A 21,114-nucleotide genomic window follows, 5' to 3' on the forward strand; every position below is an offset into this window, starting at 1 on the left:
TTTAACCTACCCTAAAAGACCGTGTTCTAAACAGTCCCGGACAAACGACGGAGCCCCGGAGTAAGCCGTTTGTCACAATATATATAGGGCTATAAAGGGAATCGCATTCGCAGAGAACACAGAATTCCACGATGTCAAATGAATTTAGCAGCGAGTTAGTGAAATGCTTCTGAGCATCAGAGACGTGGGCTGTGAGTCGTTGGAGAGATTGTCGCAAGCTTGCTTGTATCTACGCCAATGCAAAGAGTATGATAGGGGGTCATTTATTAAAGCCTTCTGGGTGCAGAAGCAACGAAAATAGCAGCGGATTTAACAAAGTGACAAAAAACTGTGATTAAAAAAAATATAGCAGGTTGTTGTTGTTTTTTTTGCAGAACTTTATGCCCCATTTTGCAGCCGGGAGTTTTTATTAAAGTAATTCACCTTACCTGCTGTGACCTTTCCTTCTGTCCAGACCAGATTTTTTGCCTTAACAATGACGATTGTGAGTCGTTCGGCGGTTGGGAGGTAACTCAGAGAGAGTAAGATCTCTCCCGAGTCTGCAGTCTGGAAGACACGTTGTGCTCATTACATAAAGCTGTGTAATGCGGCAGGCAGACACTTACTGGGCTCTATGTTGTAATGGACAAGAAACAAAAGGTGACACTGTGCGCTCGAATGGCGTTACCCAGAATCCTTGGCTGCAGTGGAAGCATGTTATGCAAAGAGCTAATGGGGAAAGGCAGCGTTGGTGGACCTGTCTGATAAGTGTGACTGTGCTCACACATATTTCTATTTGCTATTATTACATAGCACGGTATATAGTGTCTCATCCCTGAAAAAGAAAGACGCTTGTCCTGGAACTAGAATCAGAGTTCTGTTCGCTTTCCCCTGTTGCAGCTCCCCCTGCTGGCCCTTTATGTAGTAGCACTTTCCCTGCAGTTATTATTCCCAGTGCAGGCGATTTGGATACATTAGTTACTTTAGCTCCTAGCCTCCTGCAGTGGTTGCTATGACTACCCCTGTTACTCCCCTGGCATAGTGGACTGTTCCACTCACCCCTGCCTGTATTCACAGTTTCCTTAGCCCAGGCTCTGTTCCTGTGAGGACCCCCCATTTTGCTTTCTTTTCACCTCAGCAGGCACTACCCATCCCCTCAGTTCCTGTAAGAAGCATCGTTTTTACTCTTTGTCCTTACTAGCAAGCACTATTACTGCAGACAAACTCTCTCACTGCACCACCTACACGTATATCTGTGATCTGCTGCTTTTCAATAAAGTGAAGAAAACTCATAGAACGTGTGGTGCTTGTAAACGGAAACTAGTTACGCTGTCTGACCATACATTATCCAGCATATGTCCCTGCGGTTCCAGCACAACGCTGACAATATCACGTTCTTTAAATGATGGTACTTCCCTTTAAAATGCATTGACAGCGATGTACAGTATACGGCATCATGCAGTCATGCCACGCGGCTATATTTGAGGGGAACAGAGTTCCAGCTCCTTTCTTTTTGGGTTCTGGCTCCTTTTTTTAGGGATCAATGAGAAACTCAATATCTGAAGCTATTAGGCGTAGGGCTGAAATAGTAGCAGGTCTGAGATCAGACTCCAAAAGACTGTTCATGGTCCCAAGGCTCAACAAAGTATCCGTCCGCTCCTCCTTCTCTTACCGTGCACCCCAAAACTGGAACAACCTACCAGAGACTCTCACATCCACCACCAGTCTAAGTTCTTTCAAATCTAAGGCTGTCTCACATTTTAATCTGGTCTGTAACTGTTTCATACGCTCATAATATATATTTTCTTTAACTGTGCACGCAATGTCTTGTATATAATGTATACCCTGTTCACTTAATGTTACTATGTATTTGTAACCATGTATTATTTTGTTTTACTCTGTGCCCAAGACATACTTGAAAACGAGAGGTAACTCTCAATGTAATACTTCCTGGTTAAATATTTTATAAATAAATAAAATACAATCTTTTTCTATCACATTTTCTTATTTAAAGATGGATTATGTACTGCAGTTTGATATACAGATATGATCCAAAGGATCAAAAGTACCCCAATTATTGCACTCAATACATTTATGTAGTAATATTTCAGGACAATAATAGCCCTTCAGATAATATCTGAATATTGAGTGCAATAATTGGGGTACTTTTGATCCTTTGGATCATATCTGTATATGTCAATTATTACTCCTAATGCACCTTACAATATAATCGTGTTTCATTCATATTAGGACATTATTAGGTGAGCGATGTTTCACTTCTGTTCTGCAGTTTAGGTGCAAGTTGATTTTTCTTTGCTTACATGTACGTTTCTGCGTTGCTATGGGATCAAGTCAGATTAACAAGAGAAGAACAAGCTATTGTTGGATTGATTGACAGAATTATATTTACATTATCTGGTCCACTGGTCTCTTCTTCAACGGACATGTCAATTCTCACTGATTTTCCGTGAGTCTTGCTAATTTGGAGTCGGTTTCACTTCTTAGTATGATCAAAGCCTCATAGATATCAATGGTGATAAAAAAAATGTTGTACTTTTCCATTAAAATGCAATTTTTTTTACCCAGAACCCCCCACTCTCATTGATTTTGGTCCTTGTAGGTTAACATCTCTGCGTCAAGTGTACGCATGAGAAGAGACCTGTAAGGTTTGGAAAGCTCTGTACACTATCATTTCATCTATGAACAACTCATGTTCGCTCTTTAAAGGAGCAATTCAAGCCGTTTACATGTTTAGTATTTTTAACACAGGATTGAAGCAGGGGGGGTCTCCAGAGTTGAACCCCCATTAATTTCAGCTCCGGGGTCCTCCTGCTTCCGCAGATACTTACCTCCGTAGGGGGCGCAGGAACCTGCTCTTGCTGATCTAGCTGGGGTTTAAAGTTTAAAGCTCCCGCGTCATACGGGCCAATAGGAAGCTGAACCTGATGACATCACAGCTTCCTATTGGTCCGAAGGGAACGGGACTTTTGAAACTCCGCCATTATGTGAAACCTGCTAGCCAAGCAAAGCGCTTACCGGCAGCCCCTACGGAGGTAAGTATCTCTGGAAGCAGGGGGTCACTGGAGCTGAAATGAATGGGGCTCAGCTCCGGAGACCCCCGGCTACAAACCAATGTAACAAAAAATCATTAAAAGGCATCATGACCTACAGGCATTATCTACCTTTCTCCAGGACCAATATTAGGACTTGGAAAATAGTCCAATAGTAGGACTATAAATAGTAGGACTTGGAAAAAACATTTCACCTTGTTGACATCCTGTAGATATATCCATGTATTAAACGGCCGCAGAGCCAAATCCAGATCTGACAGTTTCAGCTCTGCCACTCCCGTGCTGACACTCTTCTCATCCACATCAATTCCAAATATAGAGAACCTCAGGCTGTTTTCTTCCAACGCGAGTGGGTCCAGGGGAATAGAAAATTTATCGTCGAAGAAGACGGAGTAGGTATTTCTCTGAATCTGTCAAGTGAAAAAATGTTAAGCGAATGTTAAAAAAATAAATCTATAAACAATAGCTTTAAGGTGATGCGTGAAAACGCTGGTTTTCAAAAATAGACGTCAAGCATAATTTGTACCAGACCATAATTATTGGAAACAGCACAAAAACAAACTTTTAAATGAATGATTTGACATATCTGTTAATTTAGCCTCTGTTTCTTTGCTATGGACCAACAGATTGTCTCTGCTAAACTAGTAATGTGCTCTAAAAGCAGCAGCCCAAGCTGATGGTTTTTTTAAATTATTTTTCTCTTTAAATTGTGCATTAGTACAATCCACACAATGATAAGCAATTAGCTAAGTTGCTGATCGATCCGTTCTCCTGTGATCAATCGGCGAAGATTCGGCTCGGGGGGTTCACTAAATGGCTGTCAGTGCAGCAGAAGAGGACTCAAGATGCAAAGTTCTGTGGGGAAGATCATGTGACCAGGCAGTCACTAGATACAATTGGTGCACTGCTACAATGAGGGCAGGGCTCAAAAAGGGGCGTGCCAGCGCCTGCAAAATGCGACAAGTATTTTCTCATAGTACAGAACTGATTTGTTAAAAAACAAAAACACATGTACTGTAGGATATTGCTTGGACTGCAACTTTAAAGGCTCACAAGGGTGCATTGTGATGTTAAGTTAGTGCTACTGTATGTGCCACTTTCATGTGACATTTCTGTGCATCGGTATGTTAAGGTACTTTGCATCTTTAAGGAATGTGTGAAGAGACTTTGCTTGGCCTGCAATTTGAGGCATGGTTTTTGGAGCAGTTGCATGGTGTGATTATTATAATGCTTTCATCACAAGTTACATACATAGTTACAGTATATAGTAGATGAGGTTGAAAAAAGACATATGTTCATTGAGTTCAACCTACTGCATGTTACATTTAGACGTCAGATACTTATCCTACATTTATATTTACAGTGTTTTGATCTAGAGGAAGGCAAACAAAAAACCCCAGTGTCTCATAAGGGGGGAAATAAAATCTTTCCTGACAAATATTGACAATCAGATTTCTCCCTGGATCAACATCCTTCCCATGTTTACTTATTTGGTATATCCCTGTATACCTTTCCTTTCTAAAAAGATGTCCAACCTTTTTTTGGGAGATATCTATTGTATCTGCCATCACAGTCTCCGTGGGTAATGAATCCCACATTGTAACGTTTTATACTTAGCATCTGTCCATGCTCTAATCAAGACTTCAGTGCTGGTTTCCGCCCCCTGTTCTCATCTAATCAGGACCCATCTGACACATGGCCCAGAACCTGACCTGCAGATACATCTCTGGCATACTTACCTGCTTTTCCACCATGTGAGGAGCTGTGGAGAAGATGAAGTCCATCACAATAGGCCTATAGTAACTTAGCAGTCTTCTACCATTAAACACCTTCCAGGGCTGGAAGACATCTACGGCTCTTTCTAGTCAATGGGAATTAGGGTGTCTAATGGCAGAAGACTGCTCAATAAATGTGGGCCTCAAATACATATACACGATGAAGAAGACAGTCCTTCTGAAATAAAGGGGGCAGGATAAGTCAGAGGAATACAATAGGATGTAGGGATGAGACTTTAGGGCAGAGCAAAACTGGGACGAGAGTAAAGCGTTCTGGGAAGAGTCTCCACAGAAGATATGATTGTTGTAATGTTATTGTGTTGGATAGCAGTCAGCAGCAGAAAGTTATTAGAGTAAAGCGTTCCCACACGCAGAGAACAGTGCTCAGGCATCGCTAATGGGACAGCAGACAAAGTGTTCCAGGAGAATGGATTGCAAAAATAAGCGTACTGGGGGAAGGGAAGGAGGAGGAAATGAGGCATAGGGGGGATATTAACCTGCGTAGTGTAGAGAGCATATAAACCACTGATACCTGAGATGCTGGACATTATATATACAATATTAAAAAAATGTGCTCATAGGATGGGAATATACAGGCATACCCCGCTTTAAGTACACTCACTTTAAGTACACTCGCGAGTAAGTACATATCGCCCAATAGGCAAACGGCAGCTCACGCATGCGCCTGTCATCACGTCCTGAACAGCAATACCGGCTCCCTACCTGTACCAAAGCTGTGCGCAAGCGGGGAGACTATAGAGCCTGTTACAAATGCGTTATTTACATCAGTTATGCACGTATATAACGATTGCAGTACAGTACATGCATCGATAAGTGGGAAAAGGTAGTGCTTCACTTTAAGTACATTTTCGCTTTACATACATGCTCCGGTCCCATTGCGTACGTTAATGCGGGGTATGCCTGTATAAACATCAAGGGTGGACGTGAAGACATAGAGGAGTTGAAAAGTATAAACTGATCAGTATTCTTTACAAGCCTTGAAGCATCTGCCACCTGCATGATCCCAGTGGTTATTCAACATGCAGATAACAGGATAATATCCCATCTTCATTTAAACTCTGTGACACATGTAAGATGCCTTGAACAGTGATTAATTAATCTAAACACATCAGGGAGAAGGAGTGGCTCAGTGAGTAAAGACACTGACTGACACGGAGATTGCTGCAGGGGAGCCTGGTTCAATTCCTGGTGTCGGCCAGGACCTTGGGCAAGTCACTTTATCTCCCTGTGCCTCAAGCACCAAAAACATAGATTGTAAGCTCTAAGGGGGAGGGACCTGTTCCTGCACAAATGTCTCTGTAAAGTGCTTTACTCACTGAGCCACTCCCTCTCCTATAGTACAATTGATGTGTGGGGGAAGTGTAATAGAAAGAGGTAGTCCTGAGTCAGTTCGATTATAACTGACCCATTCGTCCAATTGCAATTTATTCAAAGTTTAACACCTTGGTAGCCTAAAGGGCCTGCTACCCTTCTGGAACTCAAATGGTTTAACTGCTTGCATATCTTGTATTCAACAGAGGCATTCCTAAATGCATGCACAATCATTATTTTATACAATGCTTTTGTGCCCTCTTGTGTTGATGCTTGTGTTTTAATTAAAGTGTGCACCTCTGAGCATACAAAGGAGCTACACAAGAATGTGCGCTGTCATTTTTTTAATTAGTAGCTACAATATGAAATTGTAAAATGTACGCCCACGACATACACTGGTATGTGGGAGGCTGAAACCCCGGGGGAGATTCTGTCTGCTTCTCCTCTGCTCGTCTATAATACTGTACAACGCACTATTTTCTTACTGTCATTTTTCTGCTACTGCAGTGTTTCCCAACACGGGAGGCCTGGGAGACTCAGCAGGGGGACTCAGTGATAGAAAGGCCTTGCATACGGGGCAATCCAGACAGTAGCAATGACAAAGAGGCTCAGTGGTAGTCAGCGAGACTGTCTTCTTTCCCTCACTCGGTTTCCCCCAATAGTGCAATAAATAATATATTCCATAAATGGCCGTTTTTGCCCCATGTTAGGGGCCAAAGTACAATCCTTATTCTTTCTATAGGACTGGTGTGAGGGTCCTTCCCTTGGTCATCTTGCTTTGCACATTGCATTACAGAAAGGATTTCCCCTGAAAATACAAATACTGTACTTCTAGGGAGCCCAGTTTAAAAAAATTGTGAACCAATGCACGTGGCATTCTCCTCCTTTATAGTGGCCATCTGAACTTGGGGTTCCCTGGTACAGATCCGCATTCCCATGGCCTTCAGGAACCCCTCTGTCCCCGAGATAATGTCCATCTTCACCACTGAGTAGAAATACTTGTCCAGCCGACACAATATGGTCGCCGGTGTTAGCAACAGAAAACCTCAACGTGATCAGGAGACACAGTCATCCGGTGTTGAAAAAGAGTTCAACTCTGTTTAAAGCAGCAATCCCCTATCTCCCCCCCCCCCCACACCCCGAGAAGATTACAGGAATTACACTTATAAAATGTTGGTATCGTGACCGCTAAGCATGTCCTGCTCTCTTTTTTTTAAATTGTTTAATTAGTGTTGAAATGATGATATTCCTAATCTCTAGTTTCCGATGGAGTAACCTTTAGACTGCCCTGGGTTCTGGGAGAGCTCAATTAAAACCTCCCAGGCACAGTATTTCAAACACATCTCAAAGTATCTATTGAACAGAGCATCCGATATAAAATAAATGAAAAAAAAACCTGCACTGGGAAAGGGCAAGAACAGATGTCTTCAAGTAAGTGGAAAATAAAATGCAGAAAAATGGTGATCGGGGAGGACTACATCTTTGAATGAATGGGACTCGAATCTTCTCCAGCACATGGAGGACAGATACTGAATAAGGACCTTTGTGTCTAATTGTGCCTTGATGTATCACCCCCACAGACACTTCTCTACTATGTATCAAATGAAAATCCCTGGGTCTCTCATATGACTATTTTCTTCCTGCCATTTTAAGTTAACCCTCTAGTCTACTTTTCTTCCATTTTGTATTAAAAAAAACAGGGGTTTATTCATTAAAGGGCGATAGTGCCAGTAAGGGCGCCATGACAGAGGAACGCCAGTTGGGAACCATCGCAGTTTAAGGCCGCGCTTACAGTAGCGGCGACGGTGTGTGCTCGCGACCGCTGACGTCACACGTCGCTATAGCGATAGTTGCACTTTTGTGCAAGAGACCTCCGGGAGGGCGACAGGGGGCGTGGCGGAGGCGTCACGTGAGCCATTATTGGCTGAACCGCTTCACGTGATGCTGCGTCACGCGGCAGCCGCACACACAAAATCCACAGATTTCAGCGATTTTGGTCGCCATGTCGCTGCGCAGAGCTGTCGCGGTCGTGCCCACTATGGGTACCCGCGATGGACTTCATGTATTTGTTTGCGCGCTGCGCGCCGTCACCGCTACAGTAAGCGCAGCCTAATGAATGATCCCCATTGTATATCAAGAAATGTACAAATTCTCCAAACATTTGCATATGTGACACATTACTCATTCTACACTCATTTTATAAAAACGACAATATATGCAAGAGAAAAGTGAACTTACCCTGGAAATACCAACAATTTGTTCATCGGGGAGCAGACTTATGTGCACAAAACAGGATTCAAAGTTCCCTTCTTCTTTTTTTTCTAGTAGATCTTTTCCTTGTATTAACATAACACGTAATGTGTTTGAGTTAATATCATAGTCCATAGTAACTTCAATCTGTCCCACAGTAAAATCCTGGCCAAAGTTATTTCCAATTGAAGAGATGGAACAAAGGGAATCGTTAGAGACCGATTTCTTCATCATCCCATATGGCGTCATTTCGGGATCTCGGTTAATCAGTTCTATGGGTCCAAACTCACTGATGGTCTCATAAGTATCATTGAGGTTTGCCGCATTGTTTCCAGAATATCCAGCGAGAGCTCTCTGTAAAGGAAATTAGAGTATGGATAAATCAAAGAGGACACAGGAGGCTTTGTAAGTCATTTACATAAGTAAAGATCAACAAGAAAGTTCTTCATAAAAGGTACCGAGCTCATAGGTTTCTCTTTTGAGTGTATTGTACCATACACTAAATAATACAGGTGAAGAGGAAACCTGTAAGGTTTGAAAGCTCTGCACACTACATTCAAATAAAATACATACAAATGAGTCAAATTTAGCAGTTATTTCCACCTCAACCACGTCTTCATTTATATATCAAGATAACTGTAACCGGATTGTATATTTTCTGTGCATTTTGTCTGCTCTCAGGCAGCCAATTCTCCCCAGTGAAAGTTGCATGTTCCCCTGCTCTGAAGCAGTCAGTGCTGCGGTGTAGTTGCAACATTGTTGCTACAATATAGTCTTTACACAAGCCACCAGCCAGTTGCCTTGGCAACCTCTCACTGCTCATAGCTTGTTTGGCCCTCTGCCCCTGCCCTTTCTCTGTTTATTAGTATGCCCCTTTGGCTTGTTCCTGTCTGGAAAAGAAAGTGTGCTTTGTCTTATCATCAGCTGACGCAGTGATCAGTTGTATCTTCCACTGGTTCCTTAGGCCGTGCGTATAGTGCCTGCGACGGGCGATGGCGCCCAAAAACAAATACATTGCCGCCGCGTGTGCTTGTAGTAAGCGCAACGGCGACAATGCGACGAAGCGACTTCACGTCGCGAACTTTGGAAGCTGGCAATATTTGATTTTTCAAGGGCCGCCACCTCACGTGAAAGCACCTGAACCAATCAAATGCCAGTATGCCCGCGACACCGCCGCAAAGAGAAATATAACTCGCTAGCCGCGACGGGTGACGTCACCCGTCGCAGGCACTATACACGCGGCCTTAGAAAAGGATTCCTTTTTACCTTCCCCTCACAAGAGCCACTTCCTACCACAAAACTACATGCAAATGCTTTTATATTTCTATTAACCCCACCCAATAAAGTTAAAGAAAATAGAAGGACTCTGTGTGCTTTTTAAGGGGACGAGTTTATGCTAACCCTAACCCTAACCCTAACCCTAACCCAACTGACATGCTACAGTGGGCTTGGGTCCAGAATTATAACATTGTATGACATCATGTAACTTATGCCACGTCATTACCATTTAGGGCAGTTGTGTTTGTGTCTGCAATGGCCATATGTATGACGTGTACTTTAACTGTGTTACCATGTGGTGTATGTTGGTGTCATATTCTCTACCAAAAAAAAGATGTATGCCACCTTTTAAGTGATGGAGAAAACCAACGCAGACCCAAACCATCACGAGAAGTAATGTAAAGCCACAGATTTTTTAATACATAGACCTGCGCCGACATGTAGATATAATTCCGCCCAAATCCCGCCCACTTGCTTCATAAATCCTTCATCTCGTCACAGTCAGACACAGACATACCTGAAAAATGGTGCAACGAAGATCAGTACATAGACGCTGCCTGGCGTAGGTATATTTCTGAGCCGGTTGCGAGAAAACAACAACTTTGTGCCAACATTTTGCCTTTGGTATCTAGATCCATTAGTCTTTGATGCTTGCTAGTATTAACTTACCTTTTTCTTAGTGTCTGAGTAGGAAGTCCCATACTTCTGCTTGAGATATCGATAGTCATAGTTGGGAAAAGGAGAAGGTGATGGATAATTTCCGGATGTGTAGAGTTTCCATAGGTATAGTCCAGCTACACCAAACAATGTCAATGCACCAGCGATGTAAATTCCTATTTCCCATTCTGGTGGACTTTTTATGACTGCAAAACAGTGCATGTAAGGTTACAAATTGTATCTGTCAGCTCTGTTCCCTTCAGGGACTGAAAAGGTTAAAGCAATATGTGCCAGCTTTGTTCTCAGGGACTAAAATAGTTAAATATTTTAACTTTGTTAAGTTTTAGATCAGCTGTCTCAGTATGTCTTACACGAGAAATAAAACCACCAGCCTTATGTGACCCCATTGATAACTGTTGTCCCTTATCCCTATTTCCAGCAGTAAATGTTGTAGGTTCACAGGGAAGGCATTTCCAGATGGTATATGTAATTTTAGATGTGTAATCTATATGTGGGAACTCAGTTTGTAACAACAGATGTATGGAACTGACAACGGTTTTTTCTCCTTGCTTTCCTGTATATAATACCGCCCCATCCAATTATTAAACAGAAGTGAAAAATCCGCCACTTGTGCGTCTCTGAATTCTTGCCTCTCCGAGCTCGTATACTATCATATCTGAGACCAAGAATATAGCAGTGCCGTGGAAACCTCCCCAGGTAGAGTCGAGTTGAGTGTATGTGTGTTTGCTCGCCCTAAGGACGACCAGGTGGATCGGACCTAACAGTGCACGTGTGAGTATATAAACCCATTAACTGGGACCTGAAGCCAACAGTTCTCCATGACGAACTTAGCCACTGCAGCAGTTATGTATTTATATGGTGCATGTTTGGCTACAAAACAAAGCAACATTTTTTTAATTTCCATTCATTTGAGCCAACAGCAAATGCATGAAGCTTTTTAATCTTGTTTCTTACATTGGCACAGATCTCTCAGGTGCAGATCACCAAAACCAACTAGGTGAGAGAGAGACAGAGAGAGATGACACCAGTTTTATGAGCAAAGTTTGATGCAGTACGTCTCGTTACAATATTACACTGTTTATCTCCTTGCCATAACCCCTGCTATAACTACTCACAAGAGTACACAGTGGCAGAAGTGGAGCAAAATTCCTTGATACATTGGACACAAAGCGATGCAGTCAAAATTATGCTTTTGGAGCAATGTTTGGGACACTTGATACGCATGGGGACTGGAACATTATTTGTGAGGTTAATACTTACCACTTATGTGGTAGTCGAATAGTTTGTTCTCCATGGCATTTATTCACTCTCCACCTTAAAAAAGAAAGAATTTCCATTGTTACCTGTGGCTGAGGTTCTACTGTTTTATGTTGACCCAATGGCATCTGGATTCGTCCTTGTGCCATCGTGTTCTTGCATGTGTTTCTCTCTTGGAATTCATATTCCCCTTTGCAATCATTGTTTTTTGTATTGAATCCGCCCATTTATTTTCAATGGCTCAAAATACTGATTCTTCCCTCTCTAATACCAACATTGTGTCTGCCCCTGGAACCGGTCAGGTGTGTTAGGGATACAGTGTAAAATGTACTTATCTCAACAATGTTTTGGATGGGAATGAGCAGTTAACACGTCTTTGGATAAAGGACATATTGGTATCCTATTTTATGTTTAACAATTGGTTACAGGAAAAAAAGAATGGTGTATATCAGCGGTGCGCAAACTGTGGGGCGCGACCCCCAGGGGGGGCGCGACACTGCCGACGGGGGGCGCGGGGTTTACAGAGGCCCCGCGCGCTTCCCGAAGGCACTTAAATTAAGTGCCGGGGGAGCTGCAGGGCCTCTGTAAACCTAATTTACCGTGGCTCCGGCGGCTTCCTCCCTGCGGCGCCATGGCAACACGGCGTCAAAATGACGCTGCGAGGTCATGTGACGTCACATTGCTATGGCAACGTGACGTCATTACGCCGGAGCGCGGGTAAGTTGGTGTTGGGGGGGGCGCGGGAGTGAGGGGACAGCCGTCAGGGGGGCGCAGGGAAAAAAGTTTGCGCCCCCCTGGTGTATATAACGCTAAAAGGCTGTGAATATATAATAAACAGTGTATATAAACATATAAGGCGATAATAAATGTGTGTGACCTTAGACACTATATACCTTAATAATGTATGGCTAGGCTGCCAAGTGAAACTAACCCAAAACACAGTTAGTACAAAGCAAAAATCAACAATACAAACCGGCGCCTACAGAGTCCCATATAGGAAAAAAGTTCAGTCCAAAGGTAAAGAAGTGTCCAGAAATGTCCAATCTTGCACTTCACGCTCCACAGCAAGATGTTACAAGAAGCATGTGATGCAAAGAGAGAGAAAAGAGAGAAAAATCATAGTGCAACAATGCTACAGTATGAACACATAAGACAAACAGGACAAGACAATACTAGACAAACACAAGCAAGGCTGACAAATAATACAAGAGTTAATTTAATACACAAAAAATATAAAATGAACAAGGCATCATCTGTATATTTTTTGTGTATTAAATTAACTCTTGTATTATTTGTCAGCCTTGCTTGTGTTTGTCTAGTATTGTCTTGTCCTGCTGGTCTTGTGTGTTTATACTGTAGCATTGTTGTTCTCTCTTTTCTCTCTCTTTGCATCACATGCTTCTTGTAACATCTTGCTGTGGAGTGTGAAGTGCAAGATTGGACATTTCTGGACACTTCTTTACCATTGGACTGAACTTTTTTCCTATATGGGACTCTGTAGGCGCCGGTTTGTATTGTTGTTTTTTTAACAATTGGTTACAACTACAATGGATTTAAACCCGTGTTTTTTAACCAGGGGTCCCCGGGCATCCCTAACGGGTTCCCTGTAATTTTCAGGTCATTTTGAAATTGTACCAAATACAGAAGAATTTACAATGCATCTGATCTCAGACGCGCTATCATATAGGGTCGGGGTTCCTTACAATGCATCTGATCTCAGACACGCTAATAGAGAGGGTTGGGGTTCCTTACAATGTATCTGACGTCAGACACGCTATTAGAGAGGATGGGGGTTCCTTACAATGCATCTGATCTCAGACGCGCTATTAGAGAGGATGGGGGTTCCTTACAATGCATCTGATCTCAGACACGCTATTAGAGAGGATTGGGGTTTCCTCAGAATTTCACATAGGGTTGCTTAACCAAAAAAAGATTGGAAACCACTGGCTTAAACATTGGCCCCTATTTAATAGGCTGTGAAGCTACTTTCATTGAAATGAATAGGACTGCAATCAGCAGGTTCTCAGCATATCTTATGTGTCTCTCGTTATGCCAACATTTTTAGAAGCATCTTTTGTGGGATGTTTATCCAGTACAGCAAATGTGACTAGTTTTCTATAGATATAGACGTGTTCCTTATCTGGTACGGAGATGAAACCTCACTCACGGAATTTCTGACATCATTTAAGGACCTACTCGTTATGAGAAGGTTAATATATCATTGTAGCAATAACACAGTATTCCTCCAACGGAAAGATGAAAATACATAAAAACTACAGTAACAATCCAACTGCCAGGATGGAAGATTGAAGAAATGTCTGTATTTATGGAGCTTCTCAGGATAACAATTCTAATACTGCTGATTCTAAGCAAGACCATTCGGAGATGTGCAGTAGCGTTAGAAACAGAGGTCACTAAACACCCAACATATCTTGTTAATGTCCATACAGTAAGGTTAACAAGACTTACAGAGCCGGTTGACATTATGTGCACATAAACAAGTCCGCACTTAATTTCCTGTAACACTGGCATATAATGATAACTTTGACATCAATAGAAGCCCGTCACATTAAAACTGGGATAAAATATTGACATGACAGATAGCCACTTGCTTCAATGTACAATCTTCTTTAGCCAAGCCAAATCCTCCTGATAAATAGGCGCCTCGAACATGTCCTGTCACAAAGTAGAATTTGTTACAAAAGACGCGCAGCCTGTAACCTGATCCTTCTCTCCACCATTGCTCATCCAAACAGAATGATAACATACTGTATTCCATTAGAGCAGCGGTGCGCAAACTGGGGGGTGCGGGGGTTACAGAGGCCCCATGCGTTTCCCGAAGGCACTTACATTACGTTGGTTGGCTTGACTCTCACAGCCACCACCAGTTTAAGTTCTTTCAAATCTAAGGCTGTCTCACATTTTAATCTGGTCTGTAACTGTTACATTCGCCTATAATATATATCTTCTCTAACTGTGCACGCAATGTCTTGTATATAATGTATACCCTGCTCATTTATGTAACTGTACGTGTAACCATGTATTATTTGTCTTAGCTCTATGCCCAGGACATACGTGACAACGAGAGGTAACTCTCACTGTATTACTTCCCGGTAAAATATTTTATAAATAAATAAATACTACAGTAAATATCTCTGTCGACTTATATATGAAATACAACGCTTTTCCATTTTTGGACCTGTTATCCCCAATGGAGCCTATGTACTAAACTAGGGGTGCTCAACTCCAGTCCTCAAGCCCCCCACAACAGGTTAGGTATTCAGGATATCCCTGCTTCAGCACATGTGGCTCAATCAGTCCCTGCCTCAGCAGAGGTGGCTCAATCAGAGGCTCAGTCAAAGACTGAATATTCGGATTACTTTTTAGGATTGAAGATTTTTAAAAATACAATCTTAATATATAGGGGCTTAAATAACACACAGAATCCCAGCAAGCTCAAAAAAAACAAAAAAAACATACCACTCCTTACATCTCAGCCCTAATTTCTCGTTATGCACCATCCAGACTCTTGCGTTCTGCTCAAGGATGTCTTCTTTCTACCCCCTTTGTATCTAAAGCCCTCTCCCACCTTAAACCTTTTTCACTGCCTGCCCCACACCTCTGGAATGCCCTTCCCCTCAGTACCCGACTAGCACCCTCTCTATCCACCTTTAACACCCAACTTAAGACACACCTGCTTAAACAAGCATATGAATAGCACTGTGGATAATACTGGACACATGATACAAAAAGCTTGGCCCCCTGCAGACGCACTTACCAGAACTCCCTCCTGCTGTCTCTGTATGTTCTCCCAACCTACCAATTAGACTGTAAGCTCCTCGGGGCAGGGACTCCTCTTCCTTAATGTTATGTTTATGTCTAAAGCACTTATTCCCCTGATCTTTTATTTATATTATCTGTTATTTATTTGATGACCACGTGTATTACTACTGTGACACGCTATGTACATTAATGGCGCTATATAAATAAAGATATACAATACAATACAATATATATATCTATATATATATATATATGTGTAGCCAGGTCCCCCCTCTGTCCCCTTTACCTGCCGGTACAGAACGCGCGCAGGGAGACGCCGGGTGCCGCCGGAGTGGCATGCGGACCCGGCACAGTTGCAGGGAGCGCTGCGGCAGGTGGTAGCGTAGTGAGCGGGTCGCCGGAGCTCCGCGGTGGCTCCATTTTGGATGTTGCACATGCACATTGGGTACCTTGCGCATGCGCAGTGTGGCCGTGAGCGGCGGCCATTACCAAAAGGCTCCGCAAGGGACTATAAGTCCCAGCAGCCCCAGAGGCTTCTAGACCATGTGAGTTACAGAACCAATAGGGCTGCCTGGATCTCGGTGCGAAGATACATTTGGCGTGCTGCAGGGACCATGCCAGTCGGAGACAACAAGAGAGGTAGTGTCCAGGGAGCAGTGCTTCCCTGCACTAGACCTTGTTTGCCCTTTAGGCCCTGAGTCCCTACCAGCTTGTGGTACAGTAGGGAAGGGCATCAGATAGGAGCTGTATAGAATGCCAGTGCATCAGAAAAACAAGTACTTGTAATTATAACGTCTGCAATTGAAAAACTCCCAATGTACTGTGTATGTACAATAAAGCGTTAGGGGGCTAGTACTTAATGCAACTGGCACCACTAATAATTAGTACAAACAAAATCCCATAAGAGAGGGAGTGGCTCAGTTAGTAATGACACTGACTGGCACTGAGAGTTTGAAACAGGGGAGCCTGGCTCCTTGTGACCTTGGGCAAGTCACTGTATCTCCCTGTGCCTCAGGCACCAAAAACATAGATTGTAAGCTCCTCGGGGCAGGGACCTGTGCCTGCAAAATGTCTCCGCAAAGCGCTGCGCACAACTAGCAGCGCTAGAAAAAAAGGCTGTGTTTAATATACGTAGCTTCATTAATTGTAAAAGCACATACGTGATCTACCTCCTCACCTGTGGCTGTGGGAAACAGTATGTGGGCCGGACTACGAGGAATCTCAAGACACGCATTATGGAGCATGTCAGACTCATCAAGAAAAGAGACCTCAATCATCCGGTGCCACTACACTGTACCCACTGCCCCAGAGGGGATGGTAGATTACTTAAAGTATGCGGGATTGAGTCTGTTTCTTGTCACACAAGAGGTGGCAATCGTATCAAAAGGCTAGACCAAAGGGAGGCCATTTGGATATTTACGTTAAAAACCCAGGTCCCGTTTGGACTCAATACAGACTGGGACCTTGGCCATTTTCTCTGACTTTACTTCCATTTTTTGACCATTGACAAAATCCATCTAACTAAATAAGGGAATATTATCATATTCCAATGGAAATTCCCCTTTTTCTATTAAATATGCTCATTATCAGTATGAATTGATTCTTTTCTCTTTGGTTTTTAAGATATATTTTTTTCCCATTTTTTGATCATTATATTTTCACTTCCTATGACATCTATATATACTTCCTGTTTGTTTAAATCACAAAGACATGCGGTAAAATTACAAAGAAATGTCTTGAAATCAAAGTACATCTGATTTAAAAGAAGCTATTGTGTCCTGCTTGCCTAATGCATATTTTGGATGAATATATCTTTATCTTTTTCTTCCCCTTTGTATACCCCGGGTCTCTAATTTTCACATCGGTACATTTTAGGTCATTTATACTCAATTTAATGGATGAATGTCCTTTGGTTGTTTTTTTATGATTATCATGTTGCTAATCTGCTTTTTTGAGTTCTGGGGTTATGAAGGAGAAAAACTTCTTATATTTATTTTTTGATATATATTTCCTTTTTTTGATATGTGTGTGTTATTCCTGTGCAAATGTGCTATTCTTTAATGATTTGTTTCTTTATTAACAGTGTCTTCATTTGGGAGTTATTTCCTCAAATCATTGAATTAATGGTACTTTTTAATCCTTTTTAACTTTTCTTTTTCTGTATAAAATTTGTTATTGTTTTCCTTTTTGATAAAGTTTGTTGATAAAGTTTTTTTTTTTAAAGTTATGTTTGCACTGGGTGAGGAAGCCATATTACTGACGTCACAGACGATTAGGTAACAAGATGTTCATGTCAGCTTTAATAAAGTTATATTTGTTGATGTGTTTAGTAAGCCAATCGGAGGGCTTCACCTTGAGCTCCATATCCCTCTCATGGATGAAGGGGTTTGTTTGTCTTCAATAAAGATTTTTGAATATGACGCGATCCACTTATCCAATAGGGATCCGTCTAATGGGAGATGCCACCCGATTGGTTAATCTGTCTGTGACGTCATTCGGTAGCGCGTTCGGCGCTACGGTATAAAAATTGGCTCCCTAATAGAGTAAGGTACACTTTGAGAAAGGACATAGAGCCCGAAACGCGTTGGTGAACCATTGCTGTGGTTAGGGGGGACATTTAGTCCAATCTTTTTTATGCAATAAACATTTTTTGCTGTTGCAATCCTGAGCCTCCTCCTCGTCTTTTTGGCAGTGCACTGCCGTTCCTCTACCTGTTCCTGCTGCATCAGAAAGGCGCGCTCACCTTAGCCCTGATAGTGACAGACACAACAGCAGTGAGAAATGCTGCGCTGTGACTTGCGGCCTGTGGTCTGGGACCAGACCACCATTTACTGAGAGACTCTTAAAGGTGAGACACTCCAGCGGGAGTTCACCCCACGCAGAGGTGCACGTCTTCGTTGGATCAGACGGATCCTTGTGTCATACGGCAGTACCCGGGTACTGGAGTTCCCAGGAAGGTATCCTCACCTACGTGCACCAACAGCCACACACATACTCTGTGGGTAGCGCTACTCCACACACCTTGGATGGGCTGAACCCTGTGGACATCGGGTGGTTAGGTGCCAAGTACACCTCAGTATTTTGGGGAATTCTACCGGGGTTACGTTGTGGTGTGGGTATAAGTTGTGGTCCTGTATGGTATTGGGTACGTGGTGTATACTGTTACAATATAGAGTTGGGTGTTATCAGTAAAGATAAGTCATTATACCACTGTGTGTGTATATTTATTTTTCACTGTGTGTTCCTGGGAAGGGGTTATCCAACTGCGCTTGAATCCCTCCCGGGTGGAGGCGCTGTCATCAACTAGATACGATCACCCCAGGCTCCCAGCAGCGGAGGATCAGGCTCCCTGTGAGACATGCAGGTAACGCACCACACGTAGTTTCCCTAGACACGAGGGAAAGGGGGCTACATATGTATATGTGTCAAAAAGGTTTAACTAAATGACCCTTTTAAAGAAAATATATAGGTATTTCACTGTGTATGTTTGTCATAATGGATATAGCTTTGGGCTTCTCTGTCTTTTATTGTATATATTTGGCTATATATATATATATATATATATATATATATATATATATATATATATATATATATATATATATATATATATACAGGCATACCCCGGTTTAAGGACACTCACTTTAAGTACACTCGCGAGTAAGTACATCTCGCTCAATAGGCAAACGGCAGCACGCGCATGCGCCTGTCTGCACATCCTGAACAGCAATACCGACTCCCTACCTGTACTGAAGCTGTGCACAAGCGGGGAGACTACAGAGCCCGTTACAAATGTGTTATTTATATCAGTTATGCACATATATGACGATTGCAGTACAGTACATGCATCGATAAGTGGGGAAAAGGTAGTGCTTCACTTTAAGTACATCTTCGCTTTACATACATGCTCCGGTCCCATTGCGTACGTTAATGCGGGGTATGCCTGTATATATATATATATATATATATATATATATATATATATATATATATATATATATATATAATGTGGTATGTTTTTTTTTTACGAGTTTGCTGGGATTCTGTGTATTTATTAACTTTTTCCAGCTGGTCACAGCTGTATCGGAGGTTAATTACCCCTCCCCCCCAGGGTTTAAGCTCACCCACTTTCCAAGTAAGCAGGTATTTCTCATGTTGCTGGGTTTGGACAGATCCAATGTGATCATTCTTCCTCTAATTAGTGTACAGTAGTACATGGTTATTACTAGGATATATATACTATATATATATATATATATATATATATATACATATATATATATATAGCTATATCTACTCAGCCTTGAAAATTGCAAAACCAGTGCAGCCAACCTCAACCTCACACTGATGAGACTCACAAGGTCGAAACAGCTGTCTGTGTGTGATTTGACTGGCTTTGCATCATATTGATTATTGCTAATCATGCTAATCCCTTTCTGTGCTTAAAAGCCGTGTGAACTGCAAAGCATTTGCTTATAAGGGTTACATGTAAAAATGGATTTCAGGCAAAAGGTGACACAGTGTGGGCATATTTGCATGTCATTTCCCAGAATCCCTGGTTGCAGTGGAAGCACTGATAATGGTGAAAGGCGGGGTTGCAGAAATGTCTAGGACATGTGAATGTGCTCACAAGTGATATTCTTTATTGGCTATATATATATATATATATATGTGTTCTTTATATAGTTCTACTGCTGTCTGGCGAGTCTTGTTTCACTTTAACCTGATAGTGATCATATCTGGGAATAAAACATGTGCTACATTTTATGTTTCAGTGATGTATATGAGACATTTTTCATCCATTCTGTTAATAAACATTTGATTTGTAAACTGCAAAACCAATGCGACCAGTGTACATTTCTCCCCTTTTCTTATTCTATTAAAAATAGACATTTATAGCGCGGCAGTAAAAAAAAATGCCAATTTTTTCCTCAGGGCCCTGGAGACAGAAAAAAAAATCTTATTATCCAGCAGCTGAAGCAGCAAGACTCAGCAATCTCTGAAAGAAGTGATCTGTGGGGCAGCTTAATATCTGATCCAAAAATACATATTTATGGAAGCAGAAACATATTCTATGCGGCCAGCTACACAGCCGGACTTAATCTTCGGCTCCTATAGTAAAAACATATCCCTAATCCCACTATCTAGTACACAACTACAGGCAAATCAGTGTGTCCTACGTTAACACCAGCAACAATGCATACTACAGTACAGATGGGATGACAGCAGCATTCTCTGCAGGCGTTAGGTTATATACATACACCATGGAACATACGGGATATCCCAGGTCTCTTGTCTCTATCCTCCAGGGTATTTCCCAACGACAGTTTGAGGAATGAAGCAATCCACACTATAGGTTCGGAGAGATTAGCTGACAAAACAAAGCTTCCGCAGACATCAATACCAGTATTACAGAACCTCCCAAGTCAACTCTGCAGCTTACTATGTGCTAATTTAGGACGTCCCTGCAATCCTTACACTGCCAGAGCGCCAGAATAGCATGCCCTACAACTGTACCCATGTAGCAGGGACACTACGTGTTTTTGAGTCCTGTAAGACCAGCTTTACCTATTGAAAAATGTGGTAAGGAGTATAGGTTAGGGCAGGGGTGCGCAAATTGGGGGGCGCGGCGGTTGCAGAGACCCGCGCTCTTCCCCAAGGCATTTACATTAAATGCCGGGGGATCGCGTGAGGCCTCTGCAACGTCCCTT

General features: G+C 42.3%; 1 protein-coding gene across 1 annotated transcript in view; it reads right to left on the minus strand.

Moving 5' to 3' along the window:
* The window catches only part of SYT12 (synaptotagmin 12), a 47,807-nt gene that overhangs the window by 18,396 nt on the left and 8,297 nt on the right, over positions 1–21,114 (minus strand). The window contains exons 2-6 of the mRNA XM_075567649.1: positions 11,624–11,677; positions 10,355–10,548; positions 8,396–8,761; positions 3,245–3,460; positions 429–546 (exon numbers count right to left, since the gene is read on the minus strand). Coding sequence (XP_075423764.1) covers positions 429–546; positions 3,245–3,460; positions 8,396–8,761; positions 10,355–10,548; positions 11,624–11,657 — 928 coding nt within the window. The 5' untranslated portion in view covers positions 11,658–11,677. The remainder of the gene's footprint in view (positions 1–428; positions 547–3,244; positions 3,461–8,395; positions 8,762–10,354; positions 10,549–11,623; positions 11,678–21,114) is intronic.

This window comes from Ascaphus truei, chromosome 12, assembly GCF_040206685.1.
Source record: "Ascaphus truei isolate aAscTru1 chromosome 12, aAscTru1.hap1, whole genome shotgun sequence".
Lineage (NCBI taxonomy): Eukaryota > Metazoa > Chordata > Amphibia > Anura > Ascaphidae > Ascaphus > Ascaphus truei.